Source organism: Macrotis lagotis, chromosome 7, assembly GCF_037893015.1.
Source record: "Macrotis lagotis isolate mMagLag1 chromosome 7, bilby.v1.9.chrom.fasta, whole genome shotgun sequence".
Classification (NCBI taxonomy): Eukaryota; Metazoa; Chordata; class Mammalia; order Peramelemorphia; family Peramelidae; genus Macrotis; species Macrotis lagotis.
In genome coordinates, this window is record NC_133664.1 from 56,423,194 (window position 1) to 56,444,730 (window position 21,537).

General features: G+C 37.3%; 1 protein-coding gene across 1 annotated transcript in view; it reads left to right on the forward strand.

The window, feature by feature from the left end:
* Positions 1-21,537, forward strand: part of SLC39A12 (solute carrier family 39 member 12) — a 102,649-nt gene that overhangs the window by 16,399 nt on the left and 64,713 nt on the right. The window contains exons 4-5 of the mRNA XM_074195228.1: positions 5,316-5,523; positions 14,957-15,135. Coding sequence (XP_074051329.1) covers positions 5,316-5,523; positions 14,957-15,135 — 387 coding nt within the window. The remainder of the gene's footprint in view (positions 1-5,315; positions 5,524-14,956; positions 15,136-21,537) is intronic.

A 21,537-nucleotide genomic window follows, 5' to 3' on the forward strand; every position in this document is an offset into this window, starting at 1 on the left:
TTAGTCAGGATGTCCCCCAAAGCCTTAGTGTGGTTTTAAGCTTGAGTAGCATAATTGGGTGTCTAACTCTCCATGACCGCATTTGGGATTTTCTTGGCCAAGATACTGGAGTGATTTGCCATTTCCTTCTCCAGTTCATTTTACAGATGAGAAAACTGAGGTAAACAGGGTTAAATGACTTGCTCAGGGTCACACAGCTGGTATCTAAGGCAGGATTTGAACTCAGGAAGATGAGTCTTCCTGACTCTGATCCTGCACTCCTAGCTGCCTCCACCACCTATGGTTTCTTGACCAAATTCATTTCTATGTCTTTGGCTTCAATTTCCTCCTCTGTGATGTAAGCGAGTTAGGCTAGATGAACTCTGAGTCCTTTTTCCAGCTCCAGATCTATGATCCCATAACCTGGCAGCTAAATGAAGATGAATTGGAGAGAGACAAGACAAAGGAGGGGAGTGTTTACTTCAGAGGCTCTTTCCTGGCTTCTTCATATCCATAAAATTCAGATTCAGTTCAGACACTACCATAGTCGTGTTTACCATGGAAGGAGGGTTGAAAGCAGAGGATTTCTATCTCCTTCTAAGTGAGGAAAAGCAAGAAACAGCTGCAACCACCGCCTCCCCCCACAAGCTTCTTCCCAGATCTATCACTCATTATCTCATCTCCAGGTTGCAAAAAGACAGGTGCTTTGGAGCAATCAGCACATCTCTCTGTAGCCTCTCATTACTGTCCCATCTTTGCTCAGCTCCGCAGTTAGGTACTTTATGTCCCCTGCATTCTCCTCCATTAGGTATTGTGCAACCTCAGCTCCAGAGGCCTTCCCCACCCACTCGACATCAAAAAACTGACTTTTCAATTAACCTCTCCTTTGCTTTCTGACTCTCCGTAGGTAGTCAGGGGGAGGGCTTGTTATCTCTACTTACGGGTGCTCTTCCAAAGGCAGCCACCTTCCATCACAGTTGGGGGGGGGCTGGTATAGCGTTCTTTCTGTCATAAATTATTCACTGGCAAGTATGGTTGGATTTGAATCTGAGTGCCAGAGCTGGTTTCCAGGAGCTCCAACTGTATCTCAGCAACCATTCAGAGGCCCTTAAGAAATATGGGGAAAACGATCTTCAAATTGCAACAAATGCTGCTCATTTACTCTCAGTGTTTATGGAGTTAAAAATTCTTGGGTTAATTGTAAAATTAAAAAAAAAAAGAAAATGAAGGACAGGGTGGGAGAGCACCAAAGAAAAGGAAAATCACAACTTCAAAGTGTTAACCTATTGAATTAGGAAAAAACAGGTCATTTTCTTCAGTTTGGGGGGTTGTAAGAAAGAGCATCTTTCTCGAAAGGATCCCTCCTTACTACATAAAGAAAAGAGAATACTATACACAGATGTCATAGTGTAGAAAATGTGCAAACAGTACATTGACTCAGATTAACCACTGGAATTTCAGGCTTCCCATCCCCTGCTGGAGATCTGTCTTGTGACATTACACTAGATGCAAACTAGGAACCCAGTACTCTCCAACTGGTGGTATGTAGCCACTCTGGATTGCTAGATTTTTGGAGTGGCCTTAAGAACAGGGGGCAGCAAGGTCATATAGTGGATAAAACACCGGTCCTGGAGTCAGGAAGACTTGAGTTCAAATCTGACCTCAGACATTTCATAATTACCTAGCTGTGTGACTTTGAGCAAGTCACTTTATCCCATTACCTTGAAGCCCCCTCCCCCCAAAAAGAACATATATGGATATGACAGTCCCAGTGACCAGAGAAATAAAGCTTCCTTGTTCAGACTCACCAAAGATCATAGATTTAGAGCTGGAAGTGATCTTTAGAGGCCACCATGCCCCTCTTCCTCATTTTACATATGAGGAAACTGAGGGTTGGAAAGATTGTGACTTGTCCAAAGTCACACAGATGAGGAAACTGAGGGTTGGAAAGGTTGTGATGTGACTTGTCCAAAGTCACACAGTTAGGTGAGATCTGAAGCTCGGTCTTGTTTTGGAGTGTAGCATGCTGTGGAGTCCAGCAGGATACTGCCCAGCCTGTTATCGCAACATTCACATGACCAGATGGATTGAGAATCACCTGGCTATTATTGTTTTATTCGTATTATTAACAGTGAAGCTAAGTCATCGGGAAGCAGTAGGAGTCTAAAATATCAATATCTCACTTCAATGTTAAGAAGACCCGGCATTGAGTTCTGCCTCTGAGTAAGTCCCTTAAGTTCTTAGTTCCCCTCAGAAAAGTCTCTAGGTCTCTAAGATACAGAATGAATACTGAGGCATAAAATAGGCACAAGAAGATCCCTACTTTCACAGAATTTGCAATCTAAATGAAAGATACTCACAGGGACAATGATGCTGACAAAAATCTCAAAACCTTCAGAAATGGTGACTGATGATGCAAGTGGTATTGATATAGAGTCCTGTAGATGAGTGGGACTTTTTACTAATTTGAAGAGAAGTAAATAATTTCAGCTTCAATGTTAATGCCTTTCTAACCCCTATAGATAATGCCTCTATCTCTTTCTAAATCATTCCATAGGAGGATAGAGAATTCTACCTTGGAGCACTTTGGTAAATATTTAACAACCAGCTCTCCAAAAAAAATTTTTTTTTGCCCAAAGTCACACAGCGAAGTACTTATTAAGTGCCTGAGGTTGGATTTGAACTCAGGTCCTCCTGACCCCAAGGCTGGTGCTCTATCCACTGTGCCATCTAGCTGCCCCATCATACCAGAGACTTTTAAATTTAATCTGCCATTCATCATTTCTCCATCTATGTTTTAAGTCTAAACAATCAGCAAGACAATAAATCAAACCCATGATTTTTGAAATTTTAACTGATTCCCTCACACTCCTCACTCTATCTTTCCCCATTCACGCTCAAATAAAGCCCACCCTTCTTTCTTTCCTCTGTTATAGCTCACCTTTGAATCCCTCTACTGTTCCTCTAATAATGAAACACAACCCCTCTTTGTGAGTTCTGTGTGAGCCATGGACCAAAAAGTGCTACCCATAAATGCTAGGGGTTAGTTTGCAGACTTCAGTCTTCATTTACTGTATAACCTTCTAAAGGCTGGGATAATTCTGGGACAAAACACAACTTTCCCTTAAGGACAAATCCCCTGGCCATTTCACCAGGATGCCATCTTTTTTAGTGTGTAGCTTCTAGGAATTTGGAGGGTGGTGGGCAGAAGGAGAGAGTGGCTGTGTTTTCTCCAAAGAGACAAGTCCTCTAAGACAGGTAAATTAACTCCTTAGAAACTTTAACACACAAACCACACTGATGTAGCTTTTACAATTTACAAAGTACTTTCCTCACAAGAACTCTATGAAGTAACTATAATTGTGATTCTCCTCATTTTACAGATGAGGAAAATGATTCGCAGGTTAAGAGACTTATTTGCTATCCCAAAGCCAAAAAAAATGACAGCACTGTGATGTATACTTGTATCTCTCAGTACTCCAAGTTCAGAGGCCTAATCTAGATACCTTTTAGCATTTTAGTGGCACTGATGAAAAATTGGTGTGAGGGATACATTCTTTCCAATGGATCGGCCACAGCCTATTTGTATCTTATCAGCCTCTATGTCTTCCTGAATCTTCCATATATGCCCCACTCGATGTGATGGTTGCCCTTTTCTAGTTCTCTTGACATTTTCTGGATAATATTCATCCTTATTTATATATTGTATTGCATTTTACAAAAAGTCCACTTTACAATGCCCTTTCTTGGAAAGACTGTGAAGTAGGTAGTATGAACAGTTTTATTCTCACTATTCATTTATTCATTCAAACAGAAGCAGTCCTTGCAGTTAAGGCCCTTCTCTTTTGGAGGAAATGGATCTGTAATTTCAACACTGTGAAATAAGGAAACCCTCCCTGAGATAGATCAACTTCTGCTCCTTTACTTATAGTCTCAGAGACTTCTTACATCAAAGGGATCCTTCCCCAGATCATTTGCACCATCAAGAAGATAGATGAACATTGAAGAGAGAAGGAATCACCTTCCTGGATGCAGTGAGAAACTGCAAGGGCTCTTGGAAAGAGGGTTAAAGAATTGAAGCTCAAATAACTATACAAAGATTCAACCACAGTCAAGTGGTTGAAGTTATCATTGCCACATTGCTGAAAGCATTGCTGAAGTAAACAGTTTGCCAGTTAAAACTAAAAGCTTAAACTGAATTTGTTGAAAAGTGGATTGGGACTACAATTTCTTTACAGATAAGCAAATTAAAATGTACATGTAGAGGAGATTGGCAAAGAATTGATTTGGGAACAAAAAGAAAAGACATTGCTTTAGTTTAGTTCTGACATACTGCACTTGAACTGACATGCATATAGTTAAAAGGAGATATTTAAGCATCTGTAAATATTATACTAGATCTCTCAGAAGGGTTGAGTCTAGAAATAAATCATGTTCCCAAATTCTTAATGCAGTTTACAGCTTAAAACTATCCTAAAACTTCCAGAATATTTTATATAGATTTGAGAATCATCGTCATTATTCGCCTTACATATAATATGTAATTGAAAATATTCCTTGAATTGTTTTAGATAAATTTGATATCAAATTTAGATTAAATTATATAATAATCATATTCATGAAAATAGAGATTCCCCTTCAGTTTTCTCTGAGAAAGAGAATATAAAAAGGAAGATTCTAGCCAGAGTCCAAGTTTTATTGATGCCTATGATTAAGGAGAATGGGAACAAAGAGGAGTCGACTGAATAGAGATGGGGTAAGCAGAGAAGCAGGAGAACCAAGAAAGTTCTAGACCATAGGAATCAATAAACTAATTAGTCATCAATTCCCAAGCAGGTAATACCTGTATACAATATGCCTGTATACAACTGTACAAGGTACTGTGGCTACAAAAGCTTAAATTAAATGGTCTCTGCTCTCAAGAAGCTGACACTTTTCTAGGGGGACAACATATAGATATGGGAGGATGCGTTCACACAAAATTTGTACAAAAATAATGCATAAGTTTCAATATAGAGGCATGAAGATAGATGATGGAGTGTGATGTGTGAGGAAGAGTTAGCAGGCCCATTTGGCTAAATCGTTGAGTGCATGGTGGGAAATAAGGTGTATTAGGGCTGCAAAAATATGTTGGAGTCAGCTTGTCAAGGACCTTAAATACCAAACAGAGAAAATCAAGGGAAAAGAAACCTCTAGAAAAAGTATTAAAATATTAAAAAGAATTTTAAAAAAATGGTCTAAAGATGTCTCTAGCCTTCTCAGAGACACTTCCAATATTTAGCTTAAATGCTGAATGAAAATTATGAGTATTCTTCCAACATGTATCTTGATTTCAGTGCATGGAGACCAAAATTCTACAACAGAGATCTGGAATAATAAACAACAATGGTGCTGACGAAAAAACCCTTCCTCGGCTGGCTGCTACAATCATTTCTTTGTCTCTTCAAGGAGTCTGTCTGGGTCAAAGAAGCTTGCCTTCCCCAGATTATTTTATGGAATACATTTTCAGTTCTCTAAATAGTACCAGTACCCTCCACCTACCAGGTAAGGATGCTTTATTAGAATTTGTCTTCTGTATCACTCCTACCATGGAAACCAGACTGACTAACCAAAGATTAAAGGTGATTACAGAATGATTGCAGCTAGGATTGAGTCACCATTTATCCTCTAATGTGCATAAAACATAGGAAGGGTTATAAAACAGATACTGGCTTGCTTCCAGATTTGAGTAGTTCTTGAGCCTTAAATACAATATGGCATGAATGTTGACTTGAGATGGAAACCAAAAGATTCTTCCATCTCTTTAAGATTAGTGCTCCAAGATGTCTGACATTGTGTCGTAGTTGTGGTCAGTTGTAGTCTCTGAGATTAAAAAAATTTGCAAGTATAATAAATATACTTTAGGGGGGAAATCAACTAAGGATATCAGGTGCATGACCCATGGGCCATAGGGAAGCCCAATACTCCTGAGGGTGGTTTTAACCAGATTAACATTCAGTATATATATATATATATACATATATATATATACATATATACATATATATGTATATATATGTATATATGTATATATATACATATATATGTATATATATATGATTTTAACATATTGATAAATCAATAAAAAAGAAATGTATAAACACACATGGTTTTCTAAGTCAATATATATCCTACAAGGAGCCATATGCTTTTCTAAAACAAAATACAAACTATAGTTTCAGAATTTGAGAGATGGGAGGGATCTTAGAGACCATCTGGTCAAAATTCTCTATTTTATGTATAAGAAAATGGTCACCCAGTAATTAGTGAGATACCTAAATAGCCTAAATACTCACTGACAGTGATGGTCCTCTGTGCTAGTCTTCTGTAGGAAGGGGAAGGGGAAGGGGAAGGGGAAGGGGAAGGGGAAGGGAAAGGAAATAATATTTACATGGTATCTACTACATGACAGAATCTGCTAAGCACTTAACAAATATTATTCCATTTGATCTGAACCACAATCCTTCAAGGTAGGTGCATCTTATTCCCCTTTTACTATTTAGAAAACTGAGACAAACAAAAGGGACTTGCCCAGGGTCTATAAAGCATCAACCATTAAGCATCTAATGATGCTCAGTCTTCTGACTATCCCCATGTCACCTCTATATTCAGTAAGAACAGTATGTGATTTGTAGTTGGAAGCTTGAGTTACAGCCACTTTTTGACTATGGAGTTTTGGGAAAGCCACATCACCTCTCTAGGCTGTTGCTTCATCTATGAAATGGAAATAATATTTATAGGAAGTGCAGTATTTCATAATGTGTTGTGAAATAATGTAATAAACATAAAGATGCTTTGTGAACATAAAGTTTTGGAGAATATTTCCTGAAAAGGCCTTTAGAGAATTTCAAAATAAAGTTGTACATGAGACCTAAAGGGAAGGTAATTACCAACTTGGTAGGTTCAAGAATTTCTTCCTGAAGGAGGTGCCATTGGAGCTAGGCTTTAGAGAATGGAATTTACCAGACAAAGAGAGGAATGGATGGCATTGCTAGGATAGGTTCAGGGAAGGAACTTGAAAGGTTTGGACATGACCATAAGATAAAGAATGCTTCACCTTGCAAAAGGCATGAAGTCTTCCATGTAACAGACATGAAGTCTGGGAAAGTAGAATATTGCTAAATCAGGAAACAACCTAAATTACAGGAAAAGGAGTTTTGATATTATTTAAGAGACACCAGGAAGTCACTGAATGTGTTTAAGCAGAGGATCTATATATGACCAGGCCAATGTGCGCGAACAATTGTGGCAATGATGTGAAGGATGGCTAGGAAGGGGAAAGAATAGAGACAAGAAGGGCCAGTAGGTAACTAAGGTTATATCTGAATTCAGATCTCCTTGGCTCTAGTTCCATCACTCTATCCATTGTGCCAGCTACCTGGTTTCATGGTACCACTGAGAAGTTAGGATGAATGGAAAAGAAAGTTTAGGGAGCTTGTAATGAGGAGGCCAGATGGTCTCAGTCTTATCTTGTGAAAAGGAAGTTAAGTCATATGGTGTGCGTGTGTGTGCGCATGTGTATGTGTGTGTGTGTGTGTGTGTGTACATGTGTATTTCTGTATGTGGGATGCAGTAGGAGTGTTGTTAGAAGTAAGAACAGAGAAGAAAATGTGGGAGACATTCACCAGGAAAAGTAAAAAGAAATGGTCAGTAAACAAACATATATGAAGTTCCTACTATGTTCTAATCAGTGTGCTAAGAACTGGAGGAAACAGAAAAAGAAAAAAAAAACCCAAAAGCTTCTATCCTCAAAGAACTCATAATACAATGAGCAAGAGGATAAGCAAGTCATGGAAAGGAGGAAATAATTAAAATATGGAAGGTAATAGAATTGAGAGGGTGGGAAAGGCTTCCTATAGATAGAAGATTGTATATTGAGACAATATTTGAATTTTTAAAAAAATTTAGTTATATTAATTTAAAATATTTTCAAGAGATATTGAAAAAAACAGGAAAATCAGGCTATGGAAATAGAGAACATTCCTAGATTGAAATGGAAGGAGGAGGATGGAGGAGAGGTCTTATTGAGTGATGACAAGGTCCCAATTGAGGTTTAAGCTCTCTTTTAACTCTTAAATTCTGTCAGTCCATGATCCTGTGAGGTTCTGAACCATTTATTTGAAGTGAAATAAGCTTGATTTTACAATTTTCTCCAGTGATGCTCAGCAGCCCAGAGTCACAAACAGAGGAAGAATGTATCACATTTATCCAGGAGTTCACAGATTACATTTGGGGGAAGACAACTGAGAGGTATAGCTATTTGACCACTGAAATGACAGACCATGTGATACAGGTTGGATATTGGATGTGATACAGTAGGAGATAGACTCTAGGGATGATGAATTTCAAAAGAACAGGCATCATAAGGATGAATAGTATGCTTTTAGTGCAAATGAGAAACAGAGACAGATGGAGAGAAAAGAATAAAAGGTGGAAACAATCATGGAAACCATCATGGAAAATTTCTGAAAATGGAGATAATGGGATTTAAAGAGTGACCATATCTTCTTTCTGTTGTTGAAGTGGTTGGCAGAAAATGAGGTCAGCTGAGATGGAAAAGTTGAAAAATAGTGTTAGAGCTTGTCAGCAGGAATATTGAAGTCCTGAATAATATTAGGAAGGGGATGTATAGGAATGGAGAGGGAAACTGAGAGCCAAACATTGAATTCAGTAAGAAAGTTTGGAGAATACCTAGACAGGATAATAAAGTGCTTGGGGCAAAAACAAGAAAATATGCCCTCGAATCAATTTTGTGATTCATTTTGTGAAACTAATAAAATAATTATGATTAATCTAGTTGAGCTAGAGGTGTATCCTTAGTGACTTCAGTGACTTAGGGGCTAGAAACTTACAATAGAAAGGCTCTCCACCAACATAAAAAATTTATATACTTTTGTCCCATAGTCACACATTTTGGAAAGGGGTCAAAGAAGGGTAGGCTGCTATTCTATTGTATATACATATATATATGTATATATATATATATATATATATATATATATATATATATACATACATATGATCTAGAAACAAAGACATCTACAGTAAGAAGGGATGGGAAAGGCTTCTTGTAGAAGTAGGATTCTAGTTTAAAGAAAGCCAGGATGGTCTGCAGGCAGAGCAGAGGAAGGATAGCATTCCCATGATGACAGATGGTTGGAGATACTGCCCAGAGTTGAGAGATGAAGTGGAACAGAAAGGCCAATGTCAATAGATCAAAGAGTGTGACATTAATCTTTTCAGGGAATTTAGCTACAAAAGGAAGAAAAGATATAGGACAATAATTAGCAGTGATGGAAGGATCAAGTGAAGGTTTTCTTCAGGATGGAGGCAGCATGCGTGTTTTTAGGTAGTGTTAAATGAATCAGTAGATAGGGAGACTGAAAATAAACAGAAAAATGGGGTAAAGAGAGGACACCCCCCTGGGTAGGAGACAGGATGGAATAACTTGCTGTACCTTGGTATAACTTGAATGAGTAAAAAGGAGTTTAATTTGGTAAGGAATAAAGCCACTACATTATGTGAGACAAAGGTATAGGAGGAGAGAGTGTCAGAAAGCACTTGAGTAACAGGAGATGAGGAAGGGGGAGAAGAAGGAATTTTATTATTTTTGTAAAATATGAGACAAGGATTTTAGCTGAGGGGAAGGAGACAAAGCCATGAGAGGTCTGAGACAAGTTAAAGATTTGGAAGAGCCTCCATGGAGAGTGGGATAGTGAGTTGATTAGTGAGTGATAACAGAATCACCTAGCAGCAGTGAGGGCCTAGTTGAGGTTATCTAACATAAATTTGTAGCTCATCCAGTCAGATTGGTTGTATGTTTTCTCTACCTTCATTTAGCAGCAAATATAGGAGGTAAGGTGATAAAAGGTGGAAGTAATTAAAGGCTTGGTATAATCAGTGATAAAAGGAGGCCAGGGATTCAGGAATGAAGGAGAGAGTAGAAATGAAGTGGCTCATCAAAGAATCAAAATGGGAAGAAGAAGAGAAAGTGGTTAGACCAAGGCAGATGGCCTGGAAGAGAACTGAATGGAGTAGTGACATCTTTAAGGGTGATCTAAAGTGAGGATCCCATTGAGACTACTAACATAAACTTGTAGTGGACCCAGGCAGCATGGTTTGAAAGCTGGGCTTCATTATTTTTAAGTTTCTTGCAGATTTGGTCACATTTGAATTTGTCATCCATTGCTATATGCATGTGTTTTAAAATGCACTTAATAACAATCTGGCATTTAGAAAATCCAAAGGGTAGGAAAGAAAATGGCAAAAGCCCAATATAGTTACATAATAATATGTACTTGTTAAAACTTTTAAAAAAGATTTTAAGTACATTTTGCTTTACAAGGAAGAGAATGAATGGGTATGTGGGTGTTTAAATCATTGACTAAGAGTATAATCAAACCAGATTTCCATTATGTTTAATACTTTTCAGTGATGAAAAATATAATAAACTCCAGAACAGAAGTAACCAGAAGAATCTGTTCATTTAAGCTCTTCTCTTGGCCTACCCAGATTATGAGGCATGTAGGTGGCATAGTCTCAAAGTTCAAATTTGACCTCCACAAGCTGTGCAATTGTGGGCAAGTCAAAGAATGTCTGTCCATCTTAGTTTCCTCATCTGGAAAATGAGGCTAATAATAGCACCTACCCCCTGGGTTATTTGTGATGATAAAATGAAATAATTTTGGTAAAACACTTCACAAATCTTAAAACACAATTTTACTATCATTGTTACTTTCATTATTATTTTCAAAAATTTATTAGACAGTTTCATTTTTGAGTAGGGCTATCCTCCAATGCAAATTGTAAAGGATCTTTGTCTTGTGACAACTCACCCCTGGCACCCATGCATTGTCTTCCTTTTACCAACTTTTTTCTCTATACAAACCAATACTTCCTGTTTTCCCCCACTGACTCATCCCCAGTAATCCAAAAATTTCTTTCTATCAGGAAGAAAATAATCCAGCAAACTAACTCAGTCTAAGACTTAGAGTGAAAGGAATTGATTTCAAATTCTGGACATACCCTCTGGACCAGTGGAGGATTAACAACCTACCTGGGTCTCAGTTTCTTTTCTGAAGTGAGAAGTGTTGGACCAGGTGATCACCAAGGGCTCATGCATCTCTCTATCTATGATCTATGATCCTGGAGTAAGCTAGGTGGTGCAGAGGATATAGCACCAGCTCTGCAGTCAGGAAGAACTGAGTTCAATTGTGGACTCAGACACTTACTGACTTTATGGCCTTGGAAAAGTCTCTTCAACCTGATTGCCTCACATCCAGGGCATCCTGATCCATATCTAGCCATTGAACCCAGATGACTCTGGAGGAGAACATTAGGCTGGTGATGTAACACAGCCTACCTCACTGAAATGCAATTCATGTGCTTGTTATGTCCCTGATGTCATAGTCTTGTTCAAGAGCAGGGCAAATATCACCAGCATCATGATTAACATACTGAGGGTGTTCAGGGAGCACTAGGACCTCCTTTAGGGGCTTACCAAGCCCTTTTAAGGCCTGTTCTTCTCTCTTTGATGTCCACCTTTCACCTGTTTCTCATCTGTAACTCCAAGAAGTTATATCATGCTCAGTGACCTCATCTTGGTAAAACCATCTTCTGATAAAACCTAAACCAGTTGAAAGCATCCAACAGACCTCAAATCTGCCATTGAGTTAGGGGGATATCTATCCCCACACAGGAGACTTTACTCTGTAGAATGGACTAATGAGAATGATTTATTCCAATGGCCATGAATGGTAGCACTGTGGAGCATTTAGAACTTAGTAAGACATTGATTACACTAAGGTCCTCATCTGCATCATGGGCCATCACTAATCATCCTGAGCTATGTCCTGCCCACTGGACTTCAATACTCAGGAAGAGAGAGTGAGGCTGATGAGTTTGTGCAACTTTGTCTCACTTAAATCCATTTTACACATAATTCAAGTTATCACCCAGGATAGGATTGGTCTTCTTTTAAAATGAAGGACGTCATAACGTCAATGTTCATTTGAGGAGGTTAATTACTTCATGTGATTTTTATTACAATAGCTAACATTTGGAGTCTAGGATGAGGTTAAATGAAGAGGTGGAATTTGAGTTTGTATGGTATGTGGGCAAGGAGAATGCTTGAGTCATAAGGTGTTCTCTGGTAAAGTAAAGATCCTAAAGACTAGAGATAGAAGAGTTCAGAACCCTGTCATTTTGCAAATGAAGAAAGTGAGACAGAGAAATTTAGAGCCCCACCCAGACCATGCAGGTAGCAAGCAGCAGAGCTTTTATTTGAACTCTCTATTCTGACTCCAAATCCAAATTCTTGCCTCTTCTTTCTTAAATGAACAGCCATCCGATGACATAACTTCCCATTTGAGACAACAGCTTCACAGTAATTGGAATGTTAAGAGAATTATATTCCCTAAGTGGAAATTATAACTTTTATGTTGATATTGCTCACCCCCACGCCATGTATATTACTGTAATATCTGCTCAAGTTTCCTGACTTTCATTTCCCCAAAGATGGTCTTAGACAAACTCATTTCAATTTGCTTATCTTTTCTCAGCCAGCACTGGAGATGCACAATTTAAAAAATTTGTTTTTTCTTTGTTTTTGCTTTTTTGGGGAAAAAAAAACTCTGCTCCAAGGAAAGGATCATTTAGTATTTATTGGTTGACCAGTTTATATTTATACACATCTAGGATGATTAATTTTGCAGCCTCAAAATATCTATTATTTGAGCATAACAAGAAAGATCTGGCTCTAGATTTTGCTCACCTGGTTATAGTCAATATGAATAATTTTTGGAAATTTGTCTTTTCAAAAAAAGATGGGCTTATTTTCAACTGGTAAGACTTTTCTGTCTAAGAATGCTGTCATCAATCTGCATTATTGAGATGATCATATACTGGCAAAATAGGCCTTATCTATAGGTATAACTATCACTGTTTTTAGAGTGGTTCATTTAGAACATCAATAGTCAAAAAAGATCTATGTAAGGGGAAAAAATTGAGATGTAATAAAAATGTTGAAAGGGAGAAAAAAATCTATGTAAATTGTCTGATTTTCTACCACTTGTAGCTATATGTTAGGGCTAGATTGCTACATATTGCTATATGTCTTTATTGAAAGGCAATCCAATGTGACTTCCAATAGTTTATAAAAGTTTATTGAGAATAAAAACGGGGGCAGCTAGGTGGCACAGTGGATAGAGCACTTGCGCTGGAGTCAGGAGTTCCTGAGTTCAAATCCAGCCTCAGACGATTAATAATTACTTAGCTGTGTGGCCTTGGGTAAGCCACTTAACCCCATTTGCTTTGCAAAAACCTAAAGAAAAAGAAATAAAGAAAAAAAGAATAAAAACTTATGGGGTGGCTAGGCGGCACAGTGGAAAGAGCTCCAGCCCTGCAGTCAGGAGTACCTGAGTGCGAATCCAGCCTCAGACACTTAATAATTCCCTAGATGTGTGGTCTTGGACAAGCTACTTAACCCCTTGCCTTGCAAAAACCTAAAAAATAGACTATTGTAACATGAGAGAAAGAAACCTGGAGACTCAGGAGTGAGACTGGAAAAGAATAAAGAAGAGAATAAAACATATGACAAATAGAGAAGGATTCATATTCTAATTTTAAAAATATGACATTAAATAAAATCTGTCGATGATGGTTACTGACCTTGGCTTTTAATCCTAGGATATATTATTAAAGGGATGATTATTGAACATCTAGAAAAGGAAACAGTGACCAAAGGAGTAAAAAACATGGCTTCTTAAAGAAGAACATGTCATGGAAAAATAATTTGATTTTCATTTTTTGACAACTTTACTAGACTGATTTGGAGAATGCTGCAACTGAAGTTTATTATTTTAGTAGATCATATGGAGCTATGTAGGTTAGATCAGGACTCGGCAAACTATGGCCCAAGGGCCCAGCCTGTGAACCCAAGAATGGAAAACAGACTTTGCTCTCAAGTTGTGTGGTTTGCTGATCCAATGGGGCTATATAATTGTGTAGTTAAAAACATTCAGAATTGTATGAATAATCAGACTCAAAGGGTGGACATAGTGAGAGATTCACTTAGAAATGTGTTCCATGGGGTTGTTCTTGATCTCACAGTGTTTGAAATTTTTTCAATGGTTTGTATATAGACATAGATAGAATACTTCTGAAATGAAGCAGAGAATGAAAGGCAGCATGTCATAATAGGTGAAGAATAGACCTTGGAGTTTCAAGACCTTATTTCAAGTTCTACTTTGAATTTATTCTGGTTCTAGAAGACTGGACAAATAATTGAACTTCTCAGTGTCCAAAGACAATTTTTTAAAACTATCGTTATGTGTTGAGGAGGGGATTCTTCATCAGGTATAGATGGAATAGATTCAAGTGATCCCTTCCAACTCTGAATTTCTATGATTTCGTCATCTCAGAATCTCCTGGGCTAGCCGACTTCTCTCATCACAGCTTTGTGATATTCGCTAGTGTCTTATTTCTTTTATAAAATATCCCCTGAGATATGATCACCAACCTACAAGAGCAAAAATATCTTAGTTTTGTCAGTTTTAGAATTAGAAGGGCCTTAGGGAGAGTCTAGCCCAATGATCTTAATTTTTAAGGGTTTTTTTTGCAAGGCAAATGGGTTTAAGAGGCTTGCTCAAGGCCACACGGCTACATAATTATTAAATGTCTGAGGCTGGATTTGAACTCAGGTACTCCTGACTCCAGGTCCAGTGCTCTATCCACTGCGCCACCTAGCCATCTCCAAATGATCTTATTAATAAACATGCGAAGATTGAAACCCAGAAAAGGATGAAACTTGTCTGAGATTCACATAATAGCCAATTTAGGATTTGAACTCAGGTCCTATGATTACATATGTTCTTTCTCTAGATTAAAAGCAGCAACAGCACACTTTTACTCTGACATCACTTTTTCCTGTAACTTCTAGAAATAGACCAACTTCTCAAAGTTCTTTGGACCAAAAATCCCTGCAACAAAAGAGAACAAATATTTCCACCCAAAAGGAGATGGAGAAACTTGACCATTCAAGACTGGCCCTATCTCAACCTTTCAACTTCTGCTGGACTGGATGGAGATTCAAATGATAATACTGCATCCTGGGACCAGGTACCAGCTTGTTCTTATCCCCAGTGACTGTCAAAGAGCAGAAATTACATGATCAAGTCAAGGGACTGGGGGGGTGGAGGGGGGGGGAAGGCAAATTTAAAGGCTATTCATTGTGTTTTTTCTGTGAAAAAATATACAAATTCCACAAAATTGGTAACCAATATTGGAAAGTATAAGAATTCTTTCTCTTTTTCACAGGATCTCTCTCTGCAGATGTACATAAGACTTGAGTTATTAGGAAAAACCATATGCAAGCATTCTTTCCTTTGGGCCAAGATGCACACCTATTATATTATCTGTGCCATAGGATATGACTGTTAAGAATGTTGAATTTGGAGACATAGAAGCCGGATGTGAATCACAATTTTCTTTGTCCCATTTATATGTTACCTTGGGCAAATCACTGCCCTTTTAAGGGGAAAAATGAGAGGGTAGGACTGGAAGATATCTATCATCCCCATCCAACTCAAAAATGTATTATTTCAGTCAGAAACTTTAATGGTCCCTAAAGCAACATCAAACATTTCTCCCTTAAATCTGATTTTTTATGATTTGGTTGTAGTTCATGAGCTCTTAATCTTTTGTGAATTATGGACCCTTTTGGCAGTCTGGTTAAGTTTATGGAGTTCTTTCCAGAATAATGTCTATTGTTCACATTCCTGATTGAGGGAAAGAAATGGTACATTTCATTTTGAAACTAGTGAAAATAAAGATGCAATTTCCCCCCTTCCAATTTCATGGACCCTTTGAAATCCATCAGCCAACTGTTAAATTTTTCAGGATAAGCATGCTTTGGTTATCAATAAATTCTACAAATCAAGATGATCTATCATTATGTTAATAGCCTGAACTTAAGAAAGGAATGGAGAAAATGATAATAGGGATTAAATTTAAAATGTGTTGTATGCATATTTTTGAGAACAAGTTGTTAAATATTTATAGGCACACCATATTTTAGATCTCAGGAAAAGAATCCTTGTTCTAGTGTACAATTATGCCTTGGAGGTAATCCTTATGAGAGAATTCAGCTAGCTAGCCTTCCTTCTAGCATTTTGTGAGAGGGAGGTTTCTATTTCAGTTTTTGCCAAAGTCTTCCTTGGCTTCTTACTCAGTTCATGGAAGTGACCCTGGGTTCTTGAAGTCTGTAGCAGTGGAGCCATTGTCTAGAAAGTACTATCTTGGGGAAATCTTGTCAAAATCTAGTGGGAAAAGGTGGCCATTATTGGAAGAGTCGCTTCGATAAGTTTGGAAAAGCTCATTCCCCTTTGACCAAAAGATGCTAATTTTTTGTTGACCATAGCAGCTGTAGAATACTGACAAACAAGATCCATGAAGTATTGAGATGAGGCACTTTGTGAGATCTATTGCCTATAAAGAACAATGGATTCAGTTGGTCCTTGGGTCAAATGTTCATGATGTTAGAAGACCATGAGCAGAGCCAGTGGGCAACCTAATTGTCATTGTCATATGAAGACATAAGACTATGTATACCATAGTAAGATTTTCTATGTTCTGGTTTATAAGACTTTCTTGAATCTACCAAAACTAAAAAACAATTGACTTGATGAGTTTTCCTTTGAGAAGAGAAGTGAACTTTGCTTCATAATATTTAGAGTCTTGAAGGAATGAGAGACTTAAAAAATTCTCTTTAAATATATAAGTATACTATTTTCTCTATATGTCAGACATATATGTGTGATACTTGCATGTGTGTATGTATGTATTTAATGAGACATGGTGGGGGAGAGAGACAGGCAAATACAGCCTGAGAAAATGATAGAGAACAGAAACAGAGAGAGAGAGAAAGAGAGAGAGAGAGAGACAGTGACAGAGAGAAAATGAGAATAATAATAGAAAGTTATGTACATTTCTGTGTGAATCCAGAAGGCTATGAGTTGAGATCCTACCTCTGACAACTCACTATCTATGTGACCTTGGGCAAATTATTTAACTTCTTAGTACTCTAGGCAACTCTCTATGACTATAATTTGCAGATAATGTTCTGAGCTGTATTGGTAGAAGAAGTTTGCTTATCTGGGAGATCTTATAATAGTGACACATCATAGGTTTAGCAGCTATCTCTATATTTATATGATTTATCATTGAATGTATTTTCACTAGGGAAATTTGTTAAGATTAGTGATTCCCTTAAGGGACATTTCTTGTACTGAAAGAATCTTATATCTTCTAATGGTTCTCCTGTGTTTTCCTCTGAGTTGAGACTAGGAAAGAGGCCCTCAGAGATCCATAGGGATTTGAACCACTTCTAGTTTTGAAGGTCCTAATCATAATTGTTTCTAAGTTGTAGCTATGAAAAAAGTGAAATCGGACACCAAAACCACATTGGATGTATGCCTGTATGTGTACATATGGATTACAGAGCTATGAAAAAATAATGAACTAGAGACCAAAACCACATTGTAGATGTGTATGCCTGCATACGCATGTATGTACATAGCTATGAAAAAAAGAATCAGACTAAAACCTCTATGTTTGTGGGTTACATGCAGGCATGGATGTATATATGTAGATGTCTACAATATACATTGTGATTTAGAGAGTACATATGTATTATATTAGAGAATAAACATACACATAGATTTATAAATATATGCCCACCTAGATAGATAGATAGATAAATAGATAGATAGATAGAGAGAGATATTTGGCCCGTATCTGTGATTTCATCAGTACTTAGAACTCTGACAATTTCCTTTCCTGAGGCCCACATGGTCCAGTTCAGAAAGCCGCCTTCAGGATTGAGAGACTGATTGATTTGTCGAGGTTCCCACAATCATTCTGTATAAAAGACCAGACTTGAAGCTCTGATTCTAGTTCTAGGACCAGCTCTCTAGCCAAGATGCTCTGCTCATTCACTCACACACAATCATACATATATAACACATAATCATATGTAGTTCCTCTAAACTTTTTCTGTACAAATTCCCTCATTTTTTAGGAAAAATCCAAACTTCCTAACTTTTTGTGTAATCCAAACACTGACATTAAACAATTCAATTAATTAGCTTTAAAATATTTATTAACCACCTATTATGTGACAGGGACCATGCTAAGCTCTGGGAAAACAGAAACAAAGCAATTTCAGCCCTCAGACAGCTTATATTCTTTCTGGTGGTAGAGGGTGAATGGGATACACAATGAATGCAAATGAGTAAACAACAGAAGGTAATTTGAGGAGGAGAGGGCTACTACCACCTGGGATCCATTACAAGCATCACCTATTATTGTAGGCTAATTCTACTTGGAAGGATAAATCACTAAGTAAGGCTTTCTATTGATAGAAAGAAGCACAAATTTTCTAACTAAATCCTTTGAGCAGCATGTCCCAAATAATGATCAAATCTCAAAATCAAGACCTTTCTTTGTGCACATGCTCTGGTTCAATTTTTAAAGTATGATGCCCCCATTTTGCTAATATTACACTAGACTGAAACAAAATCTCACCACTCCTATGCTCTCTGAGGCTAAACTGAGAACCCTGATCTCTTGCTGCCTGCAGGACAATATGTAAAAACTTCATTGCATGAAAGGAAAAAAAATATAATCTGCTTAATGAATCAAAGAGAGGTGATGATTGATTCATGCCTCTATTCAAAGCTCTGGCAGACTCAGAATAGTCGGTGTCACATCTCCATATGGAGAAGCATGGTCATGCAAACACTTTCATACCATAGCCCAAGTAATGCCCAGTTCCGCCCCCCCATGCCCCCTTTGATTAATTCTGTGACTAAAGCCTTTGGTTTAAAGGCGAGTTCTGAGCAGCCTGCCATTTTGAATTAGGATAGAAGGCTCTAAGTCTTATGCAAAAAGCAGCAGACCTAAGCCTGGCATATGCATATCTTTTGAAGTTACCCATAAAACTTCTCATGGAATAGAACTTCATATGGAATCCTTCAAAATTAGTACTCCAAAAAAGGTCTGGTTTCATCCAGTGTTCAGAAGTAGTCTGATACAATAAACAGAGAGCTGGGCTTGGAGTCAGAAAGATCTTGGTTTGAATCTTATTTTTAACTCCAATGTGTGACTAGGGACAGGTCATTTGAGCTCTCTGTAAATGGGGATAATATTACAGCTGATATCTTCTCACAGACTGATTGGGAAGCTCAAATGAAAACACATCCATGGGGCATCCTGAAAGTCAGAGAGCAGTTTTTAGTTATTAAAGTTTAAAACTGAACAGAGATTGTGACCAAGCAGTTTGGCAGATATGCAACTCTTTCACCAGCAGGTTGATTACAGTCAGGTCTAGAGAGTAACCTTAAATGAAGAGAACAAATGGAATATCTGGAAGTCCCTGGTGATCATTTTTAAGCTTTAAACTATATTTTATGTACCAGGATGCATCCTAAAATACCACATAATTATCAGCTATCATTACCCATATATGTATTTCATCTTCCCATGTATCATCACACCTTTACATAAATTACTATGGCTAAAGAAACATCCACCACCTGGTGATTATTGACTTTTTGTTGATGAAGATCTCTGAACTAAGGGTGATTTTCTGATAAAAGATATATCATCAGACAAACATTTTGTTGGTAGAGCCCTTGTGAAACCAGGGCCATCTCCAAATCATGATGAAACTTCCAAGTTGCCATGGAATAAAGAAATTATAACAATATGCATTTGATTCAAGATAGCAGGAGATTGATACTTCAGTGCTGGGTGTTTTTGGAAGGCATTAGGGGCACCAAAATTAGGATGGGACTGTGTGGACTTTGATATAGGTGGAAACTGACCACTGAATAGAAAAGAATTTGTTAGCTGGAGCAAAAGAAGTAGAAGAGGCAAAGCAGCACCATTGTCTTGGCCTTGCATCTCCTTGTCCTGAATAGATGATTGGTATGAATGATGTTTTCAAGGTCCCTGCCTCAGGTGACTGCTGCGAAGGTCCACACAAATACAGGATAGCCCCATTCAGGGAGACAAGGAGACTGACACTGTAATACCAGATCCAATCACTGGACTAAATTATTTCAGTTGAACCAGTTTCTATTTCTAAAGAGAAAGATATGGCTCAGCATCACTGAATAATCTATCAAAGGACATTTTTACTCTTTATCATTGTCAGTTTGTTTTATTTTTTTATGGTTCAAAGCATAATGATTATCCTTGTGACCTCAAATAGCATTCATGTTAGTGATGTCAGGAGATATTGAAAACAATAGTGGCCTAAATAACTCAGGCACAGTAAATAAAAATCAAGGATTGAATGATTCAAAATAGAAGTTGTATTCTGGTAAAAGAAGTTATTCTAGAACTTAGAGCCTTGCTTTCAGGGTCAGCATTTTTCTTTAACTGTACAAAAATACATCGTTTCCTACTCCCATTTGCCTTATCATCCCTTTCCTTAGAAGCTAGACATATTCCATTTGGAGAGTTTATCTAAAAGGATTCATCACTGAAAGTTTGTCCCTCATTTTTATTTTTATCCTGATTTTTATTTTTAGTGTGCATTTATGTTTATTAGCAACAGATGGTACAAAAGAGAATTTCATGTGGGGTTCAGGCCAAGTTAGTGCCTTTTTGATTGCAAGATACTTTTCACATATTATTTTTTGCATGATTAAATCACCCTTAAAAGTTTTAGGCAAGAAATTTCAACTTTCTAAACAGTAACAAATATTTCATCATTATAATATATTATGATGAGAAATTCATTGATGCATTAGAATTTCTTATTTCCTATAACAATGGAAAGATAACACAGTCTAAAGAAGTAAAGACCAGCCTTGTAATCAAATAGAACTAAATTCAATCCCCTTGTTTTTGAAATATAGGGACAGCATGACCCTGGGCAATTTGCTTAATCTGATGATACTCTAATCAACTCTCAGAGAACAAGTAACAGAGATGGAATCAATCTGAGTTTGAAGACAGTTTCCTCTTCTGAGAGTCCTTGGTATCAATTAAATCATATCATAGAACCAGTCTTCCTCCCATAGACTAACATTTTAGCAAACAAACCATCAAGGTTAAAACTTATTTTATGGGAACTGAGGAAAAGAGAATTGCAAAGGTCATCATTGCAATATGGAATATGATGTTTGATATGACATCTATTTATTCTAATGAAAATACATTTAAGTTCAATTCATTTATTAAAGATTTATTCACAAAATGAATTAAAACTAGAAATGGCTAAGATAAAAGTCATAAAAATTTCTTAGAAGCTGGTTTTATTTACTGGTTTTGTTACTTAAATAAAATACTCATTCCTAGACAATATTTTCCAGTAATGGTGAGCTGGAGCTCAATCTAAGATGACTGGCTATTAGGAAATGTCATCAGTGCCTAGATGCTCTCTTTTGTAAAAATTATTTTTATTTATTTGTTCTATTAAATTTATTTTTTATTATCTTATTAAATTTTATT